This window comes from Erinaceus europaeus, chromosome 16 (assembly GCF_950295315.1).
Source record: "Erinaceus europaeus chromosome 16, mEriEur2.1, whole genome shotgun sequence".
Taxonomy (NCBI): Eukaryota; Metazoa; Chordata; class Mammalia; order Eulipotyphla; family Erinaceidae; genus Erinaceus; species Erinaceus europaeus.
Genome location: NC_080177.1, coordinates 11,197,762 through 11,225,052, shown reverse-complemented (window position 1 = coordinate 11,225,052; position 27,291 = coordinate 11,197,762). Strand labels below are relative to the sequence as shown.

The 27,291-nt window shown below is 41.1% G+C and overlaps 1 protein-coding gene across 2 annotated transcripts in view; it reads left to right on the top strand.

Moving 5' to 3' along the window:
* Window positions 1-27,291, top strand: part of ZNF106 (zinc finger protein 106) — an 80,208-nt gene that overhangs the window by 48,021 nt on the left and 4,896 nt on the right. Inside the window, exons 7-20 of one of the 2 annotated variants that reach the window (XM_007533560.3) lie at window positions 1,419-1,488; window positions 3,748-3,902; window positions 3,992-4,052; window positions 4,962-5,291; window positions 8,895-9,678; window positions 10,697-10,752; window positions 11,592-11,737; window positions 13,469-13,603; window positions 18,762-18,878; window positions 19,590-19,781; window positions 20,786-20,848; window positions 22,238-22,357; window positions 24,121-24,192; window positions 25,201-25,272. In XM_007533560.3, the coding sequence (XP_007533622.1) occupies window positions 1,419-1,488; window positions 3,748-3,902; window positions 3,992-4,052; window positions 4,962-5,291; window positions 8,895-9,678; window positions 10,697-10,752; window positions 11,592-11,737; window positions 13,469-13,603; window positions 18,762-18,878; window positions 19,590-19,781; window positions 20,786-20,848; window positions 22,238-22,357; window positions 24,121-24,192; window positions 25,201-25,272 (2,373 nt within the window). Of the gene's footprint in view, window positions 1-1,418; window positions 1,489-3,747; window positions 3,903-3,991; window positions 4,053-4,961; window positions 5,292-8,894; window positions 9,679-10,696; window positions 10,753-11,591; window positions 11,738-12,299; window positions 12,936-13,468; window positions 13,604-18,761; window positions 18,879-19,589; window positions 19,782-20,785; window positions 20,849-22,237; window positions 22,358-24,120; window positions 24,193-25,200; window positions 25,273-27,291 lie in introns of those variants that run through there. The other variant, XM_060174464.1, reaches the window with a different exon arrangement.

Genomic DNA, 27,291 nt, shown 5'->3' with positions numbered 1-27,291 from the left:
GACCATTCACAAGTCTCATCTGGCTTCTCCATTGCTAATATTCCTTAACCTTTTCAAGAATCTTGTGATCTAGTCTGCGTTCTGGCTCTTTGAGAAAATGAATTGTGTCCTTGCATACTGAGCCAGGTGACAGAGTACTTAGTGTCACGGCTTGCAGATCTGAATCTAAGATGCAACTGATTGGTAATATAGCTCAGTGGTATAGTATTGCCTTACGTGTGAAGCCCTGGGTTCAATCCTGAGCACACAGTTCCAGCTGGTGAGATAGCTCTGTAATAGGATGCAGAGCTTACTTGCCTGAGGCCCCAGTCCCGGGTTCTAGCTAGCCCTGGCACAGCATACAGTGTACAGCATATACTGTAGCTGAGTGGTGCATTGGTATTGGCCTCATAGAGCTAAAATAAAATAATAAATAAATGTACTGTGAATTATGCTAACGTTAGAAAGATAATCATTCTTTTAACGAATTCCAGCTCAGGCTGGCAAGGTAGCTCCTCCTTTGCCATGCACTTGACCCAAGTTAGAGCCTAGTACCATCGTATTGGAGGAAGTTTTGCTTCTGTGCTGTCTTTCCCTTTTTCCCTTTATCTTTGTCTCTAAAGTCAGCTTGGCATGGTGAAATCCTGATAACAACAAAAATAAACTGTCAAATAAACTTTGACATTCTCAGGGATATTGTTGGATAGAGATTGTCTATGGTTGAGGGGGAGTGGGCACTGGTACACCCGGTTAAGCACACAAGTCACCATGTACAAGGACCCAGGTTTGAGCCTCTGCTCCCCACCTGGAGGTGAGTGGTGAAGCAGATCTACAGGTGTCTATTTCTCTCTCCTTCTCTACTTCCTCCAGCCCCTCTCAGTTTCTCTCTGTTGTATCAAATAAAGTAGAAAGGAGAAAAAATGGCCACCGGGAGTGGTGGATTTGTAGTGTTTGCACCGAGCCCCAGTGATAGCCCTGGTGTTAATAATAATAATAATAATAATAATAATAATAATAATAATAATAGTTTGAGCCCCCCAGCTCCCCACCTGCAGGCAGTGAAGCAGGTCTGCAGGTGTCCATCTTTCTCTCCCCGTCTCTGTCTTCCCCTCCTCTCTCCATTTCTCTCTGTCCTATCCAACAATGACAACATCAATAACAATAATTACTACAACAAGGGCAACAAAAGGGAATAAATAAATATATATAAAAAAACCAAACAACAACAGAAAAAAACAAGGGCAATAAAAGGGAAAAAATAGCCTTCAGGAGCAGTGGATTTGTGGAGCAGGCACCAAGCCCCAGCAATAACCCTGGAGGCAAAAAAAAAAAAGTAGTAGCAATAATGACTAGTGTGACTGAATTGGAATTGATTCTTATTTCCCCTTCTGGATAACGGCCTTCACATATTTAATATTTAACTTTCTTTATCTCTTCAGGATGGATCTTCTCCTGAACTCCCAAGTCTTGAAAGAAAACATAAAAGGAGAAAAATTAAAGGAAAGAAAGGTACAGTGCAGAGTGTTCTGTTAGAAGAGGTGGCTTAGCTTGTGATTGTCAGACACCACTCACTCATTTCCTTAATGATAGATTGTTGTGTGACGAGAACAGAAAACTCTGACTTCCTACTATATCCAGTAGCTTAATAGGTTCATTTCAGTATATATCTCGGATGAGCTGAGTAGCACTTAAAGCCAGAAAGTCTCATTGGGATGAAGAGAAAAAGGCCTCTTCGTAAACATTTTGTCCTTTTTGGTCATTTAGAGTCATTTCTCTCATCCATTTTGAGTCAGCTTGTTGTGAACTACGGAAAAAAAGTTATTAGTATGGCTCCACGACTGATAGACTTCTGTGACTCTTACTTTCCACTGACTCTAACCTCCTTGTAGTATTAATCTAATGAAGGAAATGTTTAGTGTGGTAAGGAGTCATGGTTGAACAATCTGTGGCTGGGGTAATGGCATCATCTGTAAAACTGAAAATTTCCCTGAGAGTTGCACGAGAGAAGAGGCAACATGGATTTCATTCTGGAATTGAGAGTGCTTGAATTTAAGCATTTTGGAGATACCAACTAGAGATAGTTGTTAGATGAATATGATGTAGGGTCTGGAGTTGAGGGGGAGGCTACATACTGAATGGGAGAGATAGGTCTAAAAATGAGAAATACATACTTACAGTAGAATAGCTGCTTAAAGAAACTTAAACAATATTTCAGACCTTTTAATTTTTTGTAAAAGAACACCATTCCACCACCGAAGTTCCTTATCCCCATTTCTTCCATTGGAAGCTGCAGTAGTTCTCCCAAGGTCACAGATAACTGGTTGACTTTTTTTTTTTAACTTCTTTAAAAAACTTTTTTTAAATTACCTTTCTTTGTTTATTGGATAGAGACAGCTAGAAATTGAGAGGGAAGGGGGTGATAGAGAGGAAGATAAATAGAGAGACACCTGTACACTGCTTCACCACTAGTGAAGCTTCTCCCCTGCAGGTGGGGACCGGGGGCTTGAACCCGGGTCCTTGCGCACTATAACCTGTGCTCAACCAGGTGTGCCACCACCCGGCCCTGACTTATTGCTATAACTATCTATCTACACTTCTTTCTGTCTTTCTTTATTTTTAGAGATGTATACATGGATGGTAACCATAAATACTTTTATTATTTATTTACTAAAGCACTGCTCAGCTCTAGTTTTGGTGGTGTGGAGGATTGAACCTGAGACCTTGGAGCCTCAGGCATAAGAGTCTCTTTGCATAATCATTATGCGATCTCCTCCATCCTTATTTTATTTCTTTTAATTTTTGTCCCCTACCCCCAACTTTCAACTTCTAGCCAGTTAGGCTGCCCAGATCTGTGTGGACCACAGACTCCTGTGCCGTATTTATGTATTTATGTATTTATTTATTTATTAATGCAGAGGATTGAACCTAGGACTTCAGATGTGACTGACATGCACTGTACCTCAGAGCTACATCCCTGATAGAACTTTTTTTTCCTTTTCTTTTTCCTTCCTTCCTTCCTTCCTTCCTTCCTTCCTTCCATTTCTGTATTGGGGGATTAATGGTTTACAGTTCCTTTCTTCCTTCCTTCCATTTCTGTATTGGGGGATTAATGGTTTACAGTCGACAGCAAAACACAATAGTTTGTACATGCATAACATTTCCCAGTTTTCCACATAACAGTTCAACTCCCACTAGGTCCTCCTCTGCCATCCTGTTCCAGGACCTGAACCCTCTCCCCTACCCCAGTTTCTTTTCCTTGGGTGCAATACACCAACTCCCGTCCAAGTAATGCTTAGTGTTTTCCCTTCTGATCTTGTTTTTCAACTTCTGTGAGTGAGTCCATCCCATATACCTGATAAAACAAAGAGGACTGCTTAACTAGAAAAATACTGATTGGGAGGAGAACCTAGGCAGTTTAGGTTTGGGGTCCAATGCAAGTGGGGAAATGAAACCTCGAACAGTTGATTTTTCTGGGACAATCTCTCTCGGAAGGGATGGCAGATGGTGATCAGATACAGTGGTATCCTGGTGGCACACTTGCACTGAAGGCATCACCTCCATCTGATCCATTGTCACTTTTGGTTTCTCGCTGTGGCAGCATCAAACTTGTTGGTATGATATCTGAGACTTGATGGCTCTCCAGTGATGTACTGGGGAGACGATAAAAGATAATCATAGATAATTATAGTTCCTGGGAGCTTCTGAGAAGCTGTACTACTTAAGGGAAGTTTCCATTGTTCAACTTGGCTTTGTGATTTCTTTTGACAGAGCGCTCTCAGGTGGACCAGCTGCTGAATATTTCTCTGAGGGAAGAAGAACTAAGCAAATCATTACAGTGCATGGATAACAATCTTCTGCAAGCCCGTACAGCACTGCAGACTGCTTATGTTGAAGTTCAGAGATTGCTTATGCTCAAGCAGCAGGTAGCACCAGAGAAAATGCGCAGTGAAAATGATTCTTCCCTAGAAGAGAATTTCAGTATGCTTACTTAACAGAATGCTTTTATTTTTAGATAACTATGGAGATGAGTGCACTGAGGACCCATAGAATACAAATTCTACAGGGACTACAAGGTATTTGGAGAAAATCTAATGGATTATCTTTATTTATTGAGCAGAGACAGCCAGGAATCGGGAGGGATGAGGGAGATAGAAAAGGAGAGAGACAGCCAGACACCTGCAGCCCTGCTTCACCACTTGCAAGGCTTTCCTTCTACAGGTGGGGACAGGGCTCGAACCTGGGTCCTTGTGCCTTATAACATATGCACTCAACCCAATGCACCACCACCCGGCTCCTCCTTTTATTCTCTATAGAGGAGAGTTACAGTAATGAAAGGTTAGTTGTTTCCTCAGTGCCTTTTAAAAAAATCCTTCTAGAAAAAAACTGAGACTATTGTCCCCAACATTATTTTAAAATTTTCTTAAAATTATCTTTATTTATTTACTAGATAGAGACAGCCAGAAATAGAGAGGGAAGGAGGAGAGTGGTGCGGGAGATGGGCAGTGGGCACAGATTTGCAGTCTCCGGAGTTCCGTCCCCAGTAGCACATATACCAGAGTGATGTCTGGTTCTTTCTCCCTCCGCCTATCTTTCCCATTAATAAATAAGTAAAATCTTAAGAAAAAAGGGGGGGGGGCAGTAAGGGAGGGAGAGAGAGAAACATCTGCAGCACTGCTTCACTACTTGCAAAGCTTTCCCCCTGCAGGTGGAGACTGAATGCTTGAACCCAGGTCCTTGCACATTGTAACATTGTGCAGTTAACCAGATGCTCCACCAGCATTCTTAATAACAAGATAGTGTGTTAGAGAAGGAACTGTGGGTTAGCAATCATAAGACCAGGGTTCAAATCCTATATCTTCCACTTATGCCAGTGTGGCTTTGGACAAGTTACTAGAATTTTGAACAATTGGGATATTAGTGTGTTTTGTCTGTGTCCTTGGTGGTTATATTCACAATAACATTTTTGTACTCTCCCATTCTAGAAACATATGAACCCTCTGAGCACTCAGACCAAGTCCTTAGTAGTCTTACACAAGAACAAAGGAACAGTAGATCTCAGACCCCTGCTGATGCTGCACCGCCGCCTACTCCCCCTTTCCCAGCTTTTCTGGAGTCCTCATCTTCCCACGTGTCTCCATCATCCATCGGAGCCCCTCTCCAAATAGCCACAGCACCTGCTTTCCAAGCTCTTGCTCCAGATTCATCGATTCAGATTAAGCAAGAGCCCATGTCTCCTGAACCAAACGACAATGTGAATCTTATGTCACAAGGCTCTGCTTGCAATGTGTCCAAGGAATTACTACAAGCTAATAGTATGTAAACTTTTCTTGGGGCTTAGAGCAGGCCTATAGTGGGTGTAAGCTCTTTTATGTCAGTGATGTAAAATCCTACCTGCCCATTAAAACTAAAGTTCTCGCAATTAATTTTTTCTTGAAATCTCCTTCATTCAGTAATTTTATTCCTAATTTTTCCTAATCTAGGATTACTGAATTGACATTGTTTTGGCATTTAGGGTTGATACAGAATTAATTACTTTGTAATTTATCTTTTAGATAAAACATTGATAAGAATTTTTCTGAACTAGTATCAATAGAAACCCGAGAAGCAGGTGATGAAAGACAGGTGGTGAGCTGGGGCTCAAACCGGGGTCCTTGCACCTGCTAATATGTGTGCTTAGCTGGGTGCTCTGCCACTCAGCTCCCTGGACCTGTTATCTAATACTGTTGACAACTATGATGGTTCTCTCTGAGAGGGAGGGTGGTATTTTCTTAAATGTATTTTTACAGTCTGAATCATTAATGTTTCTGTTTACATGTAGATATTATACAAAGGACAAATAATAGTCTTATATTTTGACTCCCCCCCTTTAATACATTAATAGTCCTATGTTATAAAAACGATTCATCTAAAATGCTTTGGGGAGGAAAAAAGTGTGTGTGTGTGTGTATGTGTGTATGTGTGTGTGTGGGAGAGGGAGAGGGAGAGGGAGAGGGGAGAGGGAGAGGGAGAGGGAGAGGGGAAGAGAGGGAGAGGGAGAGGGAGAGGGGAAGAGAGGGAGAGGGAGAGGGAGAGAGAGAGAGAAAGAGAGAGGAAGACACAGACTGAAGGAGCAACACCAGTAGCGTTGCTCCACTGCTCATGAAGCTTATTCCCTGCAGGCAGGTGAGGACCAGAGGTTGTGAACCTGGCTCCTCAGGCATGATAACATGTGTGGAAAAGCAGGATATTAAAAGGAAGATAGAAGTAGGTATAATGCTTACACATATGATTGGATTGTGTTCATTTTGCTATCCTTCTATGATTGGATTGTGTTCATTTTGCTATCCTTCCTAACTTTAGAATCGAACAGTATTTTCTTTTGTATATAAGAAGATATCAAAGTCCTTCAAAAAACAATATTCAAAAATAAAATAATAATCATCATAACAAATAGAAAAAAAATTACTTTTGAGGTCCTGGAGCTTGCATGGTGGGTAGAACAAAAGTGGGTTGAATCCATGACATCACATGAGGGGCATGAAGGACAAAATGGATGGAGCTCCATGGTGGAACGATTCTGATGTCATATACTCTCACATGATATCTTCCCCTATTCCATGGTTTCCCTCTCCCTCTTGTCTCAAAATAAAAAGTAAAAATTGGGCTCATACACATCACTTATGTGTGAGTCCCTGGGCTCAGTCCCTGGCATGCATAAAAAGGATTTTTAGTTGTAAAATATTTTTTAAATGCATAACAATCTAAAAAAAAAAAAAAAACCTTGTATTTGTGAAAGAGAGAAAGGAGATCACTCAGGTCTGGCACATATCGGTGCCTGGGATCAAATTTGGTTCATCCGGCTTGAAAGTCCTGTGCTCTGTTGCTCGTCTCTCTCCTCAGCCGGTAACCTTGAACAAGTGGTAGTTTATATATTCTCCTTTGATTTTAGGGTCTTTTTAAAAAATATTTTATTTATTTATTCATTCCCTTTTGTTGCCCTTGTTGTTTTATTGTTGTGGTTATTATTGTTGTTGTCGTTGTTGGATAGGACAGAGAGAAATGGAGAGAGGAGGGGAAGACAGAGAGAGAGGAGAGAAAGACAGACACCTGCAGACCTGCTTCACCGCCTGTGAAGCGACTCCCCTGCAGGTGGGGAGCTGGGGTTCAAACTGGGATCCCTATGCCGGTCCTTGTGCTTTGCGCCACCTGCGCTTAACGCGCTACAGCCCGACTCCCTTTAGGGTCTTTTTATCCCTGAACTACTCGTTTTGGTTTTCTGTTAACTCTACATTCTATGTCTTTGACTTTATCTGATTATGTCATCATTTAAAATCCTAGACATTAGGACTAGGAGATAGCATAAATGCTTAATACAAAAAGTCTTTTATGACTGAGGCTCCAAGGTCTGAGGTTGAACGCCCAGCACCACTATATAAGAGCTGAGCAGTGCTTTGGTTTAAAAAAAAAAATTTTTTTTTAAATCTAGACATTAAATCAAAGAAATAGACATTCCACTAGTGTGTAGCTAAAAGGATGATATGCAGGTAACATAGTGAAAAGTAAAAGTGAAAGCACTTTGGCTAAGTAGAAACTTATAACTGGTAAGACTGAATGAAACAGAGCCAGCAAGGTAGTTCATCTGGATAGTCTGTCTGCTTTGTCAGGGCACAGGACCCCACATGGAACCCACCCCATTGCAGGGAATTTCAGTGCCATAGTATTTTTTTTTTCACACTCTTCCTCTGTGTCTCTCTTCCTGTCTGAAAAGGTTGCCTTGGAATGGTGGAACTCTGGTGATAACAAAAAGAATAGAACACAGTGGCTGGGGAGGTGGCTCGGTGATTCCATGGTAGAGTAGTGCAGAATTTGCATGTTTGACCTCCCAGGCTAGATCCCTGGCAACACACATGCCAGGGTGTTTTGGCCTCTCTTTCTGGTTGAAAAAAGCAGCTATGAAGATGACAAGTAGGTAGAATGTAGGGCTTAGATATGTTGGGCCCCAGCTTTAATTCAACCAGAGCTCTTTTCTCTGAAATAAATATTTTATAAAAATCCTGCGAAACTTGTGTCTAAGATAATAGGAGTCTTCATAAAAGTTATTTCTCACATAAAAATGATTTTTTAAAAAAAATCATATTTTAAAGGGAGAGTTAGGAGGATTGCTTGGTGTTAAAGCATAGGACTTGCATGCCTGAAGGTTGAGAGGCTCTGGTTCGATACCCAGCACCACCATATGCCGGAGCTGGGTAGTGCTCTACATTGCTGTCTCATTCCCGTTCTCATGAAAGTAAAGCTTTTCAAACATTAAAAGGATAAAACACACTTAAATATTATAACTTTGAGGCCAATTAAATAGCTCACTTGGATAGTGCTCTGCCTTGCCATATGCATGACTCAAGTTTGAGCCCAGTTCCCACTACACTAAAGGAAGCTTCACTGCTGTGACCTCTGTGGCTTTTCTCTGCCTTTATCTTAAAATATATATATGGGCCGGGGTTAGATAGCATATGGTTATGCGAAGAGACTCATGCTTGAGACTCCAGAGTCTCAGGTTCAATCCCCTGCACCACCATAAGCCAGAGCTGAGCAGTAAAAAGAACAAAAGTAAAAATAAAAATAAATAATACACACACACACACACACATATATATATATATATATTTTAGATTTTTCAAATAGGATCTATAGAAATAATCCTTGCCCACAAGGAGCTTAATGTAGGGTATATTAAGACATATATGCTACTTGTGAAGTTAATGTAAGATATACTAAGTGCTATCGTGTATAGGTTATGGGGGACTGAGATAGCAGTCATGGTTTACTTAATATTGAAACATTGCCAGGTAGAGATTCAGTCAGTGACAGCTAAGTATAATTTATGGCTATACATGGCAGACATAGTAAAAGATGCAATAATTGTTATCTTCTTGATTTAGGAGAGATGGGTGACAGTAATCCAGTTTATCCAGTCACCACTGCAGCATCTCCTTTACCAGAATTAAGGGCAAGTTGCCACGACTCTAGTCAGCAGCTGACACCCACGAAGCAAAACAATAGTGAAAATGAGGAAAACCGCCCCTTTTCTCAATCAGCGGGTCTTCCTAGCATGAATAAGGAAAAGGAAGAGCCAGCCAAAGGCAACAGTGGTTCTGAAGCCTGCAGTAGTTCATTTCCAAGATCATCCTTTGCTTCAGAAGCCCCTTTAGGGAAGGAGACCCAGTCCCACTCTCCAACAGAGCAGCTTGAACACCATGCCGAGTCTGCTCTGACATCCGCTGAAACCAAGGGGAACAAGAAAAAGAAGAAACTTAGGAAGAAGAAAGCTCTGCGGGCTGCCCATGTTCCTGACAACAGTGACACTGAACAGGATGTATTTACTGCTAAGCCTGTAAGGAAGGTCAAAACTGGGAAAACGACTAAAGGGGGGAAAGTAACAACCTCCACCTGGGAAGATAGCAGAACTGGCCCAGAACAAGAAAGTGTCAGAGATGAGGCAGACAGTGACTTGTCTCTGGAAGTCCTAGAAATTCCTAAACCACCATTCGAAATAGTGTCCATTGAATCTTCTGAGTCTGGAGACGAGAAGCCAGACAGCCCATCCAAGAAGGATAGCTGGCATGCCAAAGAGCAGAACTCATTAGAAACGTCTCGTTCTGGTTGTGATGAAGTCAGCTCAACCAGTGAGATTGGTACTCACAATAAAGAGGGCATCCCTGTAAGGTAAGTGTGTTGTGTTGGTCTGGCCAGAACAGCTTTCACCGTTTTCCTTTTTTTTTTTTTTTTTTTTTAATTTAAAGAAAAAAAATTTTAAATATTTATTTATTTATTTATTTTTCCCTTTTGTTGCCCTTGTTTTTTATTGCTCTTGTAGTTATTGTTGTTGTTATTGATGTCGTCGTTGTTGGATAGGACAGAAATGGAGAGAGGAGGGGAAGATGGGGAGAGAGAGACACCTGCAGACTTGCTTCACTGCTTGTGAAGTGACTCTCCCGTTTTTTTTTTCTTTTCTTAAAAATCAGGACTTTCTGGGGAGGAGGGGGTGAGATTCAGAGAGATACTAACAGAGCAGGGAGGGCACATGTGTGCTATCCAGGTGTGAGCTTTGGCACCGCATTTGGCGTGTCCTCTAGTGCTGTGGTCTTGTTCCCTGCTTTGTCTGAAAAAGTGGCCTGGAGTGGAGCCAAAGAAAAAGGACATTTTGCTACCAGTTGTTTCAAACAAACAAACAAAAGGTATATATTTGCTTGTTGGAAATGTTAGGACTTTTTTTTTTTTATGCAGAAATGTGTCATGACTTTTCTGACAACCTAATATATTTTTTGGTCGTTAATTTATCTTATTTATTTAATAGAGACAGAGAAAAATTGAGAGGGGAGAGGAGACGGAGAAGGCAAGAGAGAGACACGTGTAGCCCTGCTTCATCACCTGTGAAGCTTTCCCCCTGCGGGTGGGGGCCAGGGTAATAATTCATTTCTAGAAGAACAGATTTACATGTGACAAATGGGGATTATGTGTATGGAAGGCTGAACCTTGGCAATGGAGATTTTCTACTTTCTGATCTGTGTTGAAAATATTTATTGTACTTTTCCATATAAAAATTTCAGATGGAACAAATGATCTCTTTTATCATCACTGCTATACTGCCTACTGTTTAGAATGATGCTTTTAGACAGGAAATTTTGTTTTACTACCTGTGCCGTTAACAGATGCTAAGAAGACTTTTGTTGTTATTTTGTAGTGTAGCAGAAACTCAGACTGTGATCTCCTCCATTAAAGGATCTAAGAACTCTTCAGGTATTTGCTTGTTCAGTTTTTTTTTAATATTTATGTATTTATATATTCCATTTTATTGCCCTTGTTTTTATTATTGTAGTTATTACTGTTGTCGTCATTGTTGGATAGGACAGAGAGAAATGGAGAGAGGAGGGGAAGACAGAGAGGGGGAGAGAAAGACAGACACCTGCAGACCTGCTTCATCACCTGTGAAGCGACTCCCCTGCAGGTGGGGAGCCGGGGGCTCGAACCAGGAACCTTATGCCCGTCCTTGCGCTTTGCGCCACGTGCGCTTAACCCGCTGCGCTACAGCCCGACTCCCTGCTTGTTCAGTTTTGTTTGACTTAGCCATGATGGAGGAAGGGAGGCTTGTAGATACAAGAGCCAAGGGTTAAGCCTACTTCAGTTTGTTCAGAGAGTTAAGGGCTGGGTGTTACCACGTAGAAGATTGCCCTAAATCCTCAATGCCGGCCTTTTCACTGATCTTTTCAACTAATTAGTATTAAGGTTTCATTGCCCCTGGGGTCTTGAAAGAACTGCTTGAAGAATACCTCAGCAACAAGGTAGATGAGGAAGTAATGTGGAGAGAGATTTGGTCCCTTACTTAATAAACCCATTAATGTGTTTCTACCAACCTCCACATGAAAGTTTTCTTTGCTTCTCCTTTTATGAAATCTTCATAACGAAGGTCATGCATGAAATTGTGCTTTGTTATGAGAACTAGACAAGGAGAATCCACAAACCTCTGTTATGTAATGGCCATATATATATATATATATATATATATATATATATATATATATATATAGTCTTTTTAGACACAAGCAGATGTATGTCTGAAACACTTTCTTGTTTTTTAGAAATGTCTTCAGAGCCAGGAAATGAAGATGAGCCCACCGAAGGGAGCTTTGAGGCGCATCAAGCCGCAGTGAATGCAATTCAGATATTTGGGAACTTACTGTATACCTGTTCAGCAGATAAAACGGTCCGAGTTTATAACCTGGTGGTGAGTTGACGCATCAGTTTGTGAAGTGCTGGGGGTGAACCCAGGGCTGCGCACATGTGTGGCTCCACTGAGGCACCTCCCTGCCTAGATTTTATAGTTGGATGCAGCTTTTAGAAACTTGAGTTCTCACTCGTTAAACTATAAGATAGATTTATATTTTAAGCCAGCGCACTGGTTAGCTCTGGTTTATGGTGGTGTGAGGGATTGAGCCTGGGCTTTCAGAGCCTCAGGCATTGAGTCTCTTTGCATAACCATCATGCTATCCGCCCCCTGCTCAGGGTAGATTGTTAGATACAATTGATCCAGTATTTTAAAAAATTTATTCATTTTTAATGAAAGACACACAACATACACACACCCCATCCCCCATCACTGCCAGCTCTGGCTTGTGGTGGTGTTGGGGATTGAACCTGGAAACTCAGAGCCTCAGGTGTGAAAGTCTTTTGCAGAACTATTATGCAGTCTCCCCAGCCCTGATCCTAGTGACTCATCAGGATTACTGGGGACTTAATTTATTTCTCTGGTATCACTTTTTCCTAAAACGAATTCTGCTCACAAATAGACGCCAGGAACTGCTGAGAATTCTTTTCCTATCTGACACCCACAAAGGGCCCTTTGCTTCATCCCGTGAACAACCATCTGGGCAAAGGCTACGACGACGGGTTTGGTGTGCGTATCCTATGTTGCTGATGACATGGCCATTCATGTAGCTTCTGTGTAAAGGAGGAGGAATATAACGGAGTAGAATTACCAGAGGAGCTATTTTTCCCTCTGACAAGTGATTAATTGCCCAGTTTAAGGAGGACAACAAATACCTTTCCCCATTAATTCTCTTACTACAGTCTGACGCTGACTACTTTGCACTGTCACAGAATGAACTTTTTGAATTTTGTATTTAGCAGAGCAATTCTATTCAGCAACAACGATAGGCAAGGAACTCTAGGAACATCATGTCTTAATAGTCACCATAAAACAGTTTGTAATTGTTAAAGGCAATGAAGAGGTTAGATAGTGGTTCCAAGTAAATGCGTTTGCCCTAGGCAACAGGTGTGTGTAGTTTCCTTAAGCTACATGATGTGAGGGGCAGCAGGTGTGACTGAAAGACAGAAGCAATTCTGCCTGGAGGTCTGAGAGTGAAATATGGAGTCAAGCATTCTACCTTTGTGCCGCGAGGCCTCCCCAAGAGTCAAATTTGAAGCATTGACTAACTCCAAATTGCAAGTGTGTATATGTGTGTGTGTGTGTGTGTGTGTGTGTGTGTGTGTGTGTGTGTGTGTAGTAAGTACTGTCTTAGCACAGAGATAGCATTTAGGATTTTTTCCTTATGAAGCCACTTTTGTTTTACTATTGATTGTACCTGGCAGATCTGAGTATTATGTAACTCTCACAAGTAGCTACAATTTGGAGTTAGTAGATCTTTGGTCCATATATTAGCGGTCCATATATTAGCACCAATTAAAGTTCTGATCCATTTTATAATAAATTATCCAAAGTTTTTTTAGTATGGCTCAGTTAACTTAGTTGTAGTTACCTCAGTACGTGATAGTTTTGCTGCACCCTCTGTCTTCTGGTGAACATATATTTACTGAACACCTTTTGTGGACTTGACACTATTCTATGCATCGAGGATCCAGCAGTGAACTGTGTTCTAGCAACTTCTTTGGTGGAGGAAATGCATTATCTGAACTTTGTATATCCACAAATAATGATCTGACCTGTGCTTGACTTTAGAGTAGGAAATGCATTGGTGTCTTTGAGGGCCATACCTCCAAGGTGAACTGCCTCATGGTTACTTACACCCCTAAGAAGTATTCTGTGCTTCTCACTGGCTCCAGTGATCACACCATTCGCAGCTATAATACTAAGGTAAGTAGTTTAGAAAGACAAGTCATGAGCATATTGAATTGCTTCCTGTATTTGCTGCATATAGTAGAGACGAGGGGGCCGGGCGGTGGTGCACCAGGGTAAGTGCACATTGTCTTAAGTGCAAGGCCCCCTCGTTCCCCCTTGTGGGGGGGGGGGGCTTCTGCTTCATAAGTGGTGAAGCAGGTCATCAGGTCTCTTTCTCTCCTCTCCCTCTCTGTCTTCCCCTCCCCTCTCAATTTCTCTTATGTTCTAGCCAATAAAAATAAAAATAGTAGAAACAGATAGATGCTTTATTCTGCCCATTTTCTTTTTTTGTGTCTGAACTGAGCTTAGCACACTGTGTGGCAAACGCTAGAAGAAGAAGAAGAAACACACTGTGTCTACCCTTAGTAGAGATGATGCTTAGCTTTAAACCAGGTTTTCTGTCTTTCCCCCAGTTTTTTTTTCTTCACTACTAATATGCTCCTCTTTATCTTTCCTTGTGGTAGTAGTCACACGCATGACTGTATACCAAGCCTAAAAAATATATTTAGAACAGTGAATTTTATTACATGGAAATATACAAAGCTATATTGTGAACAATTTATGAAATGACAAGAAATACATATATATATACTATTTTTTCCCTTTTGTTGCCCTTGTTTGTTGTTATTATTGTTATTGCTGTTGTTGTTGTTGGATAGGACAGAGAGAAATTGAGAGAGGAGGGGACGGGGAGAGAAAGATACCTGCAGACATGCTTCAGCGCCTGTGAAGTGACCCCCCCCACACAGGTGGGGAACTGTGGGCTCGAACTGGGATTGTTATGCCATTCCTTTCTTTTTGTGCCATGTGCATTTACTGCCCGACTCCCTATTTTTTTGTTTTTTAAATCAGAGTATTGCACAGCACAGTTTATGGTGGTACCAGGGGTTGAACCTGAAATTTCAGAGCCTCAGGCATGAAAGGCTTTTTGCATAACCATGATACTACCTCCTCCACTCATCAAGAAATAGTTTTAAGTAAACAGAGGGAAATAGTTTTAAGAGGATAGGATAAACATGAGGAAAAGACAGAAACAAATCCTTAAAAAGAGGAAATAAAAATAACTTCTTATTAAAGAATAGTACATTCTTTCTTTTTTTTATTATTTCTTTATTGGGGAATTAATGTTTTACATTCAACAGTAAATACAATAGTTTGTACATGCATACATTTCCCAGTTTTCCATATAACAATACAACCCCTTCTAGGTCCTCTGTCATCCTTCTTGGATCTGTATTCTCCCCACCCACCCATCCACCCAAATAGTACATTTTTTCTAGTAAGTGAATTTTAAAACAAGTTTGGTTCCTGCATGTACAAACTGTTGTATTTATTGTCCAATGTAAAACATTAATTCCCCAATAAAGAAATTAAAACAAAAGTTATAAAATTTGGGAGTCTGGTGATAGCACAGCAGGTTAAGTGCACATGGCGCAAAGAGCAAGGGCCAGCGTAAGGATTCGGGTTGGAGCCCTCAGCTCCTCACCTGCAGGAGCGTCGCTTCACAAGTAGTGAAGCAGGATAAATGACCTAGTGGGGGTTGTATTGTTAAATGGGAAACTGGGGAATGTTATGCATGTACAAACTATTGTATTTACTGTTAAATGTAAAACATTAATTCCTCAATAAAGAAACAAAAAAAAAGGGGGGGGGGAACAAGAAGTGAAGCAGGTCTGCAGGTGTCTATCTTTCTTTCCCCTCTCCGTCTTCCCCTCCTCTCTCCATTTCTCTCTGTCCTATCCAACGATGACATCAATAACAATAACAATAATAACTACAACAATAAAACAAGGGCAACAAAAGGGAATAAAAAAAATTTTGGTTCCTTTTGACTTTTAATTAATAAAAGCTTTAGATAGATTTTTATATTTCTATGTTCTTAAAGATTTTAACTTGAGTAGTATTTTTCATAGTGGAACTCTATATTAATGCATAATTCCTAGCCAGTTTTTGAAATTGAGACACAGTGTCTTACATTATTAACACACACATATTTTAATTGTACATTTGGTGGATTTTTACATGGGTATAAGTTTGGTAGTAGTATGTGTGCTTAACCAGGTGCACCACCTCCCGGCAATAAATTTGTGTAACTGCCACCAAAATCAAAGTATAGAGCTCTCTGTGCCCTGAAGTTTTATATATGTCTTCTGGTGATCACCTTCCTCTAAAGAGAACCATTATTCAGTATAGAATTGTACTTTTTTTATTGTTTAGATCTTGTTTATTTCCATGAAAGAGAAAGCCACAGACAGACAGACACCAGAGCACTACTCAGATCTGGCATAAGGTGCTCAGTTAGGGATTGAACCCCCTGGGAGAAAAGCCTGATGGTGTGTTGCCTCAGTGTTATCTCCTTGACCCTAGAGATTTCCATTTGAGTACATCAGGACCACATATAACCGACTTGCTTTTTCTAAAATACATATATTTACTTATTATCAGACAGAGACAGAGGGAAGGAGGAGGGGGGAGATAGAGAGGAAGAGAGACAGACTACTGCAGCTCAGCTTCACCCCTTGTGAAGCTTTCCCCTTGCAGGCGTGGACCTGGGGCTTGAACCTGGGTCCTCGCACACTGCAGTGTGAACGTTTAACTAGGTGCGCCACTGCCTGGCCCTCTTTTTTTTAATTGAGGAAACTAGAGCTTCCCCCATCCTATATGATAAAGTGTCTCTCAGCCAGTGTTGAACACTTACTGTGTACCTGAGAGTTACTAAGGGACAAAAAAAAGTATTTATTATGCAAGAAGACGAGGAAAGAGTCAGGGACCATAACACTGCTCAGCTTTGGCATAAAGTGGTGTTAGAGATTGGACCTTTGATCTCTGGGGCTTTTAGACATACAGTTGGTATTATAGTATATTGAGCTGTCATCTTTTTTTTTTTTTCCCTTGAGGGCAAGAAGAGCCTCTCAAATGTATTCTGAAAGAAAAAAGCTTTATTGATATATGATTCATACACAATATACCAAGCATGTAGAGTGAACAATTTAGTAGTTTTGTGATCTGAGAGGTGGCAAAGTGGATAAAGCATTGGATTCTCAACCATGAGGTCCTGAGTTCAATTCCCAGCAACACATATACCAGAGTGATGACTGGTTCTTTCTCTCTCTGCCTATCTTCCTCATGAATAAATAAATAAATTTAAAAAAATTGTGATTTTTTTCAAGATTTATTCACATTGTACAATAGCATAAATCAGTATTCTATTCCTTTTGTGACTGAATAATATTCCATTTTTTGGCTAGAAAACATGTTGTTTATCCAGCCATGAGGCTTGTGAACATCTGGGTTGTTCTACCTTTTAGCTCTTCCAAAGTTGCTTACTATCTCATCAGCAACATATGAGGATTTCAACTTATCCATATCTTTTAGTACTTGTGACTGTTTTGTTAGCTATTTCTGTGGGTATGAAGGGGTGTTTGTGTTTTTGCTTTGCATTTCCCTAATAACTAATGATTTTGAGCCTCTTAGTATGTACATATTGACCATTTGTTTTCTTTTTCCTTTCTTTTTATTTATTTTCCCTTTTGTTGCCCTTGTTAATTTTTATTGTTGTTGTTGATGTCGTCATTGTTGGATAGGACAGAGAAATGGAAAGAGGAGGGAAGACAGAGACGGGGAGAGAAAGACACCTGCAGACCTGCAGGTGTGATGCAATACCCCTGCAGATGCGGAGCTGGGGGCTCGAACCAGCATGCTTAAGCCAGTCCTTGCGCATCGGGCCATGTGGGCTTAACCCGCTGCGCTACCCCTGACTCCCTTCCCTCCATCCCTCCTTCCTTCCCTCCCTCCCTTCCTTCTGCCTCTTTGAGGGTTATTGCTGGGGCTCAGTGCCTGCACTATGAATCCACTGCTCCTAGAGGCTATTTTTCCCTTTTGTTGCCCATGTTGTTTATTGTAGTTGTTAGGAGCTGTTATCTTAACATACATGTTTTAGAGCTTTCTGAATTAGAACCTCAGGGATTGAGGTAAAGTTTAAAGTTTCTTGGGACATTATAAACCAGCTATTCCATTATTTTGAAGGAAGCACTTGGGAGCTATTGAAATCAGAGTATCGATTATAAGAAAATACATAAGTAAAAATACTTAAAAAAGAAAAGAGGGGTCTGGGCTGTAGCAGCAGGTTAAGTGCACATGGTGCAAAGCACAAGGATCCTGGCTCAGATACCCAGCTCCCCACCTGCAGGGAGGTCGCTTCACAAGCCGGGAAGCAGGTCTGAAGTTGTCTTGCTTTCTCTTCCCCTCTTTGTTTTCCTGTGCTCTCTCGATTTCTCTCTATCCTATCCAACAACAATGATAAACAACAAGGGCAACAAAAAGGAAAAAAATAACCTTCAGGAGTAGTGGATTCATAGTGCAGGCACTACAAGCCCCAGCAATAACCCTGGAGGCCAAAAAAAAAAAAAAAATATATATATATATATATATACACACTTGATTACTACAGCTATCAAACATACTATTGTGACCCTCCTTTTCCTGGTGAATATCAAATAGAAGTTTTAACTTTGGGAGTCGGGCGGTAGCACAGCAGGTTAAGCACATGTGGCTCAAAGCACAAGGACCAGCATAAGGATCCCGGTTCGAGCCCCAACTCCCCACCTGCTGGGGAGTCGCTTCACAGGCGGTGAAGCAGGTCTGCAGGTGTCTATCTTTCTCTCCCCCTCTCTGTCTTCCCCTCCTCTCTCCATTTCTCTCTGTCCTATCCAACAACAACGACATCAAGAACAACAATAACTAGAACAATAAAACAAGGGCAACATATAGGGAATAAATAAATAAATCTAAAAAAAATTAAAAAACATTTTAAAAAAAGGAAGTTTTAACTTTAAGAGGCTTAATTAATTTATGAAGCCTAAGACCAAATTTGTGGTATCCTTTCGAGAGTTTCTGCATTTCAAATTAGAAATATGGGTAATACTTAGAATCTATATTCTTCTTCTTCTAGCGTTTGCCAGAATCTATATTTATTTTTATTAACACGTTTATTCCAAGGTTTCTTTGGTCATGTTTCAAAAAAAGAAATCTAAGTCTTCTACAAATAGAAGATGCTGCATTTTTTTGCTCAATTGTTATCACATTTTGTTTGCTGTTAGTGGTCAACTGATGAGGTGTTTTATACTTCCATCAGACACGAGAATGTGTGGAACAGTTGCAGCTAGAAGACCGGGTTCTCTGCCTCCACACTAGGTGGCGGATCCTCTATGCAGGACTGGCAAATGGCACTGTGGTCACCTTCTACTTAAAGGTTAGCGGTTGGGAGAGGTGGGTGGGTTCCTAGGCCACATGAAAACAGTGTGAGCACCATGAAGTAGAAGAAGTTTCCTGCAAGAATTAGCTGATACTCAAAAGCATTTGTCTTCTCATACAAATGAAAAAAGATCCTGTATTCTGTTTGCTCAGAACCAAGTGTGCCAAGATTAAAACGTAACTCTACTAAATTAAACTAAGGCTGATGAATCACAGGGTCAACTAATCTATCTCATTTTAAGGATGACACCATGAAAAGTGAACTTAAGTTATTTTTAGTATGACGCTGTATAGTTGGAAAGCGGTTAAGGTTTCATGAGGGTAACATAAAGAGAGTTAAGCGAAAAGGAAACCTTCGTTGCCTGTGTGGCTTCTTTCTTTCGCAGTGCAAACATAAACTTGGGGGTGGGTGGTGGCGCGCATACGTTTGAACACACACATGCAAGGATCCAGGTTCGAACCACTGCTCCGCATCTGCAAGGGGATATGTTTCATGAGTGGTGAAGTAGGTCTGCAAGTTTCGATCTTTCTCTTGCCCTCTCTATCTCCCTCACTCCTTTTCATTTCTTTCTATCCTATCAAGTAAAATAGAAGGAGTTATGAGAACTGATGGTTAGTGGTAGAATTCAGAGTTTGTATTTTGGTTAACTGGTTTTGAAATTTTCTGCTGAGTTGCCTTTACCTCACATGGGTGTGGCTTATTTTTCAGAACTATAAACGACTTGAGGTCTTTGAGTGTCATGGCCCTCGGGCTGTCAGCTGTCTCGCCACAGCTCAGGAAGGTGCCCGGAAGCTGCTGATTGTAGGGTCTTACGACTGTACCATTAGTGTGCGTGATGCACGCAACGGGCTGCTCCTGAGAACTCTGGAGGGTCACAGCAAAACCATTCTTTGCATGAAGGCAAGTACAGTGCAAGAGTCTCACAAATAGAAGAGTTTGAATGGCGTCTCCCATGTTGCCTAGTGCTACCTTGTTTGGAATACAGTTGTCTTTAAAAAAAAACAAACAAAATGAGATGACAGTCCTTTTCATCAGGTCGTTACATGATTTACTATTTTGTTGATACTATTTATGATATGTTAACTGAGAAACAGTTCAAATATAACTGAAAATATTTTCTTACACAACATGGAGAAAAAAACTGATGCCTTTTTTTTTCTTTTTTTAAATATTTGATTTCTTATTAAAAAATATTTATTCCCTTTTTTTAAATATTTATTTTATTTATTCCCTTTTGTTGCCCTTGTTGTTTTATTGTTGTAGTTATTATCGTTGTTGGATAGGGCAGAGAGAAATGGAGAGAGGAGGGGAAGACAGAGAGGAGGAGAGAAAGATAGACACCTGCAGACCTGCTTCACCGCCTGTGAAGCGACTCCCTTGCAGGTGGGGAGCCGGGGTTCGAACTGGGATCCTTATGCCAGTCCTTGTGCTTTGCGCCACCTGCGCTTAACCCACTGCGCTACAGCCCGACTCCCTCTTCCCTTTTTTTTTTAAAAGATTTTTTTATTTATAAGAGATTTAAAGATTTTTATTTATGAGAAAGATAGCAGAGAGAAAGAACCAGACATCACTCTGGCACATGTGCTGCCGGAAATTGAACTCGGGACCTCATGCTTGAGAGTCCAGAGCCTTCTCACTGCGCCACCTCCCGGACCACACACTGATGCCCTTCTAAGCTACTTCATAATCCTGCAAAAGTGAAAGACCCAATAGTATTTTAATTCATCAGAGTGCCTGGAGACTAGGCAAAACTTCCAGTCTGGAAAATTTGAGAAGCTTAGTTTATATCTAGCTACTGTTAATCTCAAAATCAAATACAAACTAGAATCAGCCAGTGGGTGTTTCAAGTTGTAGAGGAAACTGGGAACCTATGTATACTAAACACTGAATTGTTTTTCTTGAAGGTGGTAAATGACCTTGTGTTCAGTGGCTCCAGTGATCAGTCAGTCCATGCCCACAACATTCACGTAAGTCATGTTGTTGTAAAGAAGTGTTTAACAGAATGTTTTAATGATCATCTTTGTGTATAAGCTCTTGAATAATGTGGAGCATCCTAGAAGTTCAGAGTTATCAAACTTGTTAATGTGGGACAGGCTTATGTAAGCTGCAGTTTGAATACTTAATTAAACGTGAGATAATTTGAGCGCCTGAGGCCTTACAATGGGTATGGGGTGTGTGTGTGTGTGTGTGTGTGTGTGTGTGTGTGTGTGTGTGTAGAATAAATAAAAACTCTGCTTGGGTTATAGAACTAACTCTTTGGATTTCTGTTCCTGGTCTGTAAACCTGGGCATAATCCAATCTCAGACTTGTCCAGATCTAGTGAAATAATAATAAATGAAACGTTCTGGGGCGGGGGGTGGCGGAGAGAGAACATAGTGGTTATATAAAAAGACTCTCATGCCTGAGGCACTACAAGTCTCAGGTTCAAATCCCAGCACCACTATATATCAGAGCTGAGCAGTGCTCTGGCAGGTGGTGGGGTGGAGGAGGAAAAAGAAGAAGAAAAAAAAGTACTGGGGGCTGGGTGGTGGTGCAGTTGGTTGAGCACACATGGTACGTGTTCAAAGCTCTTCCTCTCTAGCTCCCCTTTCCCTCTTCATTGCTCTCTGTCTAAATCCAATAAATAGGTAAAGAAAATATTTTTTTTCAATGAAAAGTACTTAAAGTGCTATAAGATACATACAGATATAATTGTGACGTTTCCCTGTGACCTAATTTCATAGATTATATGTAGGTAAAGAATGCTTATAGAAGTACTTCAGCTGGCATAGCTAAACATGTATAGGTCCTTTCAGAATTCTGATGTTCATAATTGTGGAGGCCAGCAAAATAGCTCACTTGAACAGTACAATGCTGTGCCATGCACGTGACCCAAGTGTGAGCCTGACTTCCACCACACTGAAGGAAGCTTCACTTCCGTGGTCTCTCTGATCCTTTCTCTGCCTCTCTTGTCTCACACTATCTATCTTGAAAAGTCAGAGCCTAGAGTGATGAAGCCCTGAAGCCATCCAACCAAAACAGTGTTGGAAAGTGAGTCTGGGATATAGCTCACACAGTAGGGCATGCACCTTACCAAGCACTGGGCCCTGGGTTTGAGCCTAAGCACCACATGGAGACCCCCCACAGCACAGGAGGGAAGCTCATGGATGGTGGAGTGGACTTTGCTCTCTCCTCCTTTCTCTCTCCTTCCCTCTATCTATCTAAAACTTTTTGAGAAAGGATGAATAGAAGAGCCTGAGTGTGGTGGTGTTGTGCCTACAAGAGGCCCAAGGTCTGCATAAAAATACGAGACAAATAAAAGGTCGGAAGGAATCTTGAAAGTCAGTCTAGTGACTCTGACCTCTCTTCTTATGCAGACGGGGGAGCTTGTTCGGATTTATAAAGGTCACAATCATGCTGTAACTGTGGTGCACATTCTGGGAAAAGTGATGGTGACAGCTTGCCTGGATAAATTTGTTCGTGTCTACGAATTACAGGTAAAAACACATTTAGTATTTTGCTTAAATGATGCAGGGATTTGTCTGTGTCGGTTTAGAGAGAGGAGGGCGAATGAGAGTGTATGTATTTAGGTGAAACCCAGCTATCTCCATTCTTCACAAGCACTCTGAAAATTATGAAGCAGCTAATCTCTGGATTATACTTAAAAAATTTTTTTAAAAAAATATTTATTCCCTTTTGTTGCCCTTGTTTATTGTTGTTACTGCTGTCGTTGTTGGGTAGGACAGAGAGAAGTCAAGATAGGAGGGGAAGACAGAGATGGGGAAAGAAAGATTGACACCTGCAGACCTGCTTCACCGCCTGTGAAGAGACTCCCCTGCAGGTGGGGAGCAGGAGGCTGGAACCAGAATCCTTAAACCAGTCCTTGCGCTTTGCACCACGTGTGCTTAACCCACTGCACTACCGCCTGACTCCCTGGATTATACTTTTTTTTTTTTTGTCCTCCAGGGTTATTGCTGGGCTCGGTGCCTGCACCATGAATCCACCGCTCCTGGAGGCCATTTTTCCCCCTGTTTGTTGCCCTAGTTGTTGCAGCCTCGTTGCGGTTATTATTGCCATTTTTTTTATTTTTTATTTTTTATTTTTTTAAAACTTTTTTTTATTATCTTTATTTATTGGATAGAGACAGTCAGAAATCGAGAGGGTAGGGCAGATAGAGAGGGAGAGAGACAGAGAGACACCTGCAGCCCTGCTTCACCACTTGCAAAGCTTTCCATCTGCTGGTGGGGACAGGGGACTTGAACCCGGGTCCTTGTGCACCGCAACATGTGCGCTCAACGAGGTGCGCCACCACCTGGCCCCTATTATTGCCATTGTTGACGTTGCTTTGTTGTTGGATAGGACAGAGAGAAATGGAGAGAGGAGGGGAAGACAGAGAGAGGGGAGAGAAAGATAGGCACCTGCAGACCTGCTTCACCGCCTGTGAAGCGACTCCCCTGCAGGTGGGGAGCCGGGGGCTCGAACCGGGATCCTTACACCGGTCCCTGCGCTTTGCGCCACGTGCGCTTCACCCACTGCGCCACCGCCCGACCCCCCCTGGATTATACTTTTAAGAAACATTGATCTGAGACATATGGTTAGACTCATAAGTGCCAAAGCTTAGTTTCCAGAAAGCAGTTGTGCTCTCCAAAACTTAATCTTTAAAAATCATTTTTATGGGGGCCCGGGGGTTAAGGGGTTAAATGCAGTTGTTGACACACAGATACATTTTTTAAAAGTTTTTATCTTATTTATTTTTCTAATTGTTTTAAATTATCTTTATTGGATAGAGACAGCCAGAAAGTGAGAGGGTAGGGGGAGATAGGGAGAAAGAGAAACCTGCAGACCTGCTTCACTCATAAAGCTTCCCCCTGCAGATGGGGGCTGGGGGCTTGAACCTGAGTCCTTGCACACTGTAGCATGTGCGCTTGACCAGGCGTGCTACCACCCAGCCGGGGTACAACTTCTCATCTTCCTGTAAAAGTGCTTTGCAGAACACTTTGACCCATGCATGCAGTTTTCAAGCTTGAGATTTTGACAATACACCGAAATCTATTCTCTTTTCTAATTACTGGCTCCTCCCTTGAGAAGGTGGACCTACTAGACAAATTATTGTTAAATTGCATTTCTGTTAAAGTGCTCTCAGTGTTTCAGGTGTAGTTTTAAACCTGTCAAAGACCTTTAAGAACCATGCTTATTGAAAGGACATAAATAACCTTGGTTCTCACTCTTTTTTTTTTTTTTTTTTTTAATTTTACCTAAGTCCCATGATCGATTGCAAGTATATGGAGGGCATAAAGACATGATCATGTGTATGACCATTCATAAAAGTATGGTGAGTATTAACTTTAAAAAAACGTTTTTTAGTATTTTTACTTATGAGTAGAGACAGAAAAATGGAGAGGGAAGAAGGAGTTAGAGGAGAGACAGAGATCCTTGTAGCACTGCTTTACCACTCGTGAAGGTGGGGACTGGGGTAACCCGGGCCCTTAAACACTGTGATGTGTGTAATGTGCTCAACCAGGTGTGCTGCTGCCTGGCCTATATTAATTTCTCATGTTACGTTTTTGCCTTTGGATCTGATAAGAACTAGAAATTCTACAGATTGATGTTATTGGTTCTCACTTCTAAAAATTACTTTTGTTCCTGATACTCCTCATTGTCAGATGTCTTTGTAGCTCTTGGCATATTATTATTGAGAGGTAACCTAGTAACACTTGAGTATTTTAGTTTCTGTTGATAGCTAACATACAACCACACAAAGTTCTAAGGGCGTCATCAAGTAGAAGGTAAATTTAAGTTGTTCTCAATTGGTACATTTTCCTGAGACAGTCTGGTGTGGATAGAATCTTGGCTCGGAGTCAGGCAGTTCAGTCAGTGTGGTATAGTTACACCAGACCTAAAAGTAGAAGCTAGCTCACTTAGCTCTGCTAATCCTTGCTTTATTTTAGTTTTAAATTGCAGGTTGAACCAGAATGGATGCTTTTTAGACTGTGAACAGTAGAGCACTTTGCTCCAGTGAAATATAGAGAGACGACGAATGTAAAATGCCTGTTAGAAACCAGAGCCACCCTAGTTAAAATGTAAAGGCTGGGTATCCCTGAGTCCTGTTGTTTTTGCTCTCGACCACAGTCAGTCTCAAGAGTAACTTCCCTTAGTCACAGCTTTAAGTGTGTTCAGTAAATCTAGAAGATAACCGTCCTGTTGTGCTCAAGCTAGTTTTGGTTTAACTTTGTGACTAATGCTACTACGTTGTGTTTTTTTTTTTTTTTTACTCTGATTTTGATTTAAAAAATCTTGTGTGTGTGTATTTTGGTCTTATATGATAAATTTCTTTCTTTAGATTTATACAGGTTGTTATGATGGCAGTATTCAAGCTGTGAGGCTAAATCTGATGCAGAATTATCGTTGCTGGGTAAGGAATGCAATGGATCTTGTTGCAGACTGAGGAATTACTTAATCTTGAGCTAATTTACAACTCTTCATTGTCACTAGTAAAGCATTTTTATATTTGAGTGTATATATCTTCCACTGTAGTACATGGAAACTTACTTTTAAGTCCCCGTGATATTCTTCTGTACTTCAGTAAGTCTGATTATAAAATATTTTATTTTAATGAGAGAGACGGGAATGGTGAGGAGACTGGAGCACTGCTGAACTCCGACTTGTGGTGCTAAGAATCGAACCTGGTACTGCAGAGCTGCAGGCATGAAAGTATTTCTGCAGACCCACTATGCTGTCTCCCCAGTCCCAATAAGTCTATTTTAACATTAGATGTAAGGTGTATATATATATATATATATAGAGTCTTGTCAGAAATTAACTCCCTGCTGACTTGTTTTCTTGTAAAATCAATACACGCTTACAAAAATAACAGTACAGAAGTAGATAAGGTACAATGTCTTTGCTTTTGTGTCCTGCCCACAGTACTAAAGCCATTCCTCAGCAACTATTCGTAGTAATCATTTGGTTTGTATTCTGTTATTGAGGAGTAGACAATACAATTCTGTATTCCTTTTTTTTTTTTCCCTGTCACCAAGGTTACCACTGGGACTCCATGCCAGCACTACAAGTCTGCCGTTCCTAGTGGCCATTTTTTCTGTTTTATTTTATTATTATTATTGGATAGGACAGAGAGAAATTGAGATGGGAGGAGGAAATATGGAGAGAAAGAGAGAGACCTGCAGACCTACTTCACCATTCATCCGCTCATAAAGTGTCCTCCCTGCAAGTGGGGAGCAGGGGCTCAAACCTGGGTCCTCACACATGATAACATGTGCACCACCACCTAGCTCCGGTGTCCTTGAAGTTTTAAACTTCAGTTCTCTAGGCTATATTGAGTGGTTTTTATTTTGGTGTGCAGAGTGTTGTTTCTGGTACTTCATATAAACTTAAGGCTTTTTAATGGGCCTAGAGAAATGGAGAGAATAGCTTAGTTACAATAGCTGGAGTAGTGAGATAGTACTGATAGAGGAAAAACCCACATTTACATTGACAAAAGATTTACTACAGGGAGTCAGGCGGTAGCGCAGCCGGTTAAGCGCACATGGCGTGAAGCGCAAGGCTGGCGAAAGGATCCTGGTTCGAGCCCCCAGCTCCCCACCTGCAGAGGAGTCGCTTCACAAGCAGTGAAGCAGGTCTGCAGGTGTCTATCTCTCTTTTCTCCTCTCTGTCTTCCCCTTCTCTCTCCATTTCTCTCTGTCCTATCCAGCAACAACGACATCAACAACAACTACAACAACAATAAAAAACAAGGGCAACAAAAAGGAGAAATAAATAAATTAATAGATTTACTACAAATAAGGCAAGGGAAAGCCAATACAAAGAGTTTCTATGTTTTCAACTAATTAATAAGATTAAGGTAAACCACATTTATAAGCAAAATTATAGTTAAATAAAAGTAGACTTTTAACAATAAGGTAATGGTTCAAGTGATAAAGATTGTTAGTAAAATCAGGCTTTTAGGGCAAATAGTTTGTTATGACAAATATTTCCATAAATGTAGTTAGTTGGTCTCTTTCTTACCCTCCCTCCCTCCCCACCTCTCCTCCCTTTTTTTCTACCTCTCCATTCCCCCTTTCTTTCCTCTTTTCCTTTCTACTCTTCTCTCACTCTCTCCTTCCCTCTCTCTCCCTGTTTGTTTGCTTTTCTCTTTTTTCTTCCTTTTCTTACATATATATATATATGTGTGTGTGTGTGTGTGTATTTTTTTTTTTTTGCCTCCAGGGTTATCACTGGGCCTTGGTGCCTGCACCACAAATCCACTGCTCCTGAAGGCTATTTTTTTCCCTTTTGTTGCCCTTGTTGTTTATCATTGCTGTTATCATTATTGTTGTTATTGTTGTTGGATGGGACGGGGGGCGGAGACAGAGAGGAGGAGAGAAAGATAGACACCTGCAGACCTGCTTTACCACCTGTGAAGCGACCCCCCTGC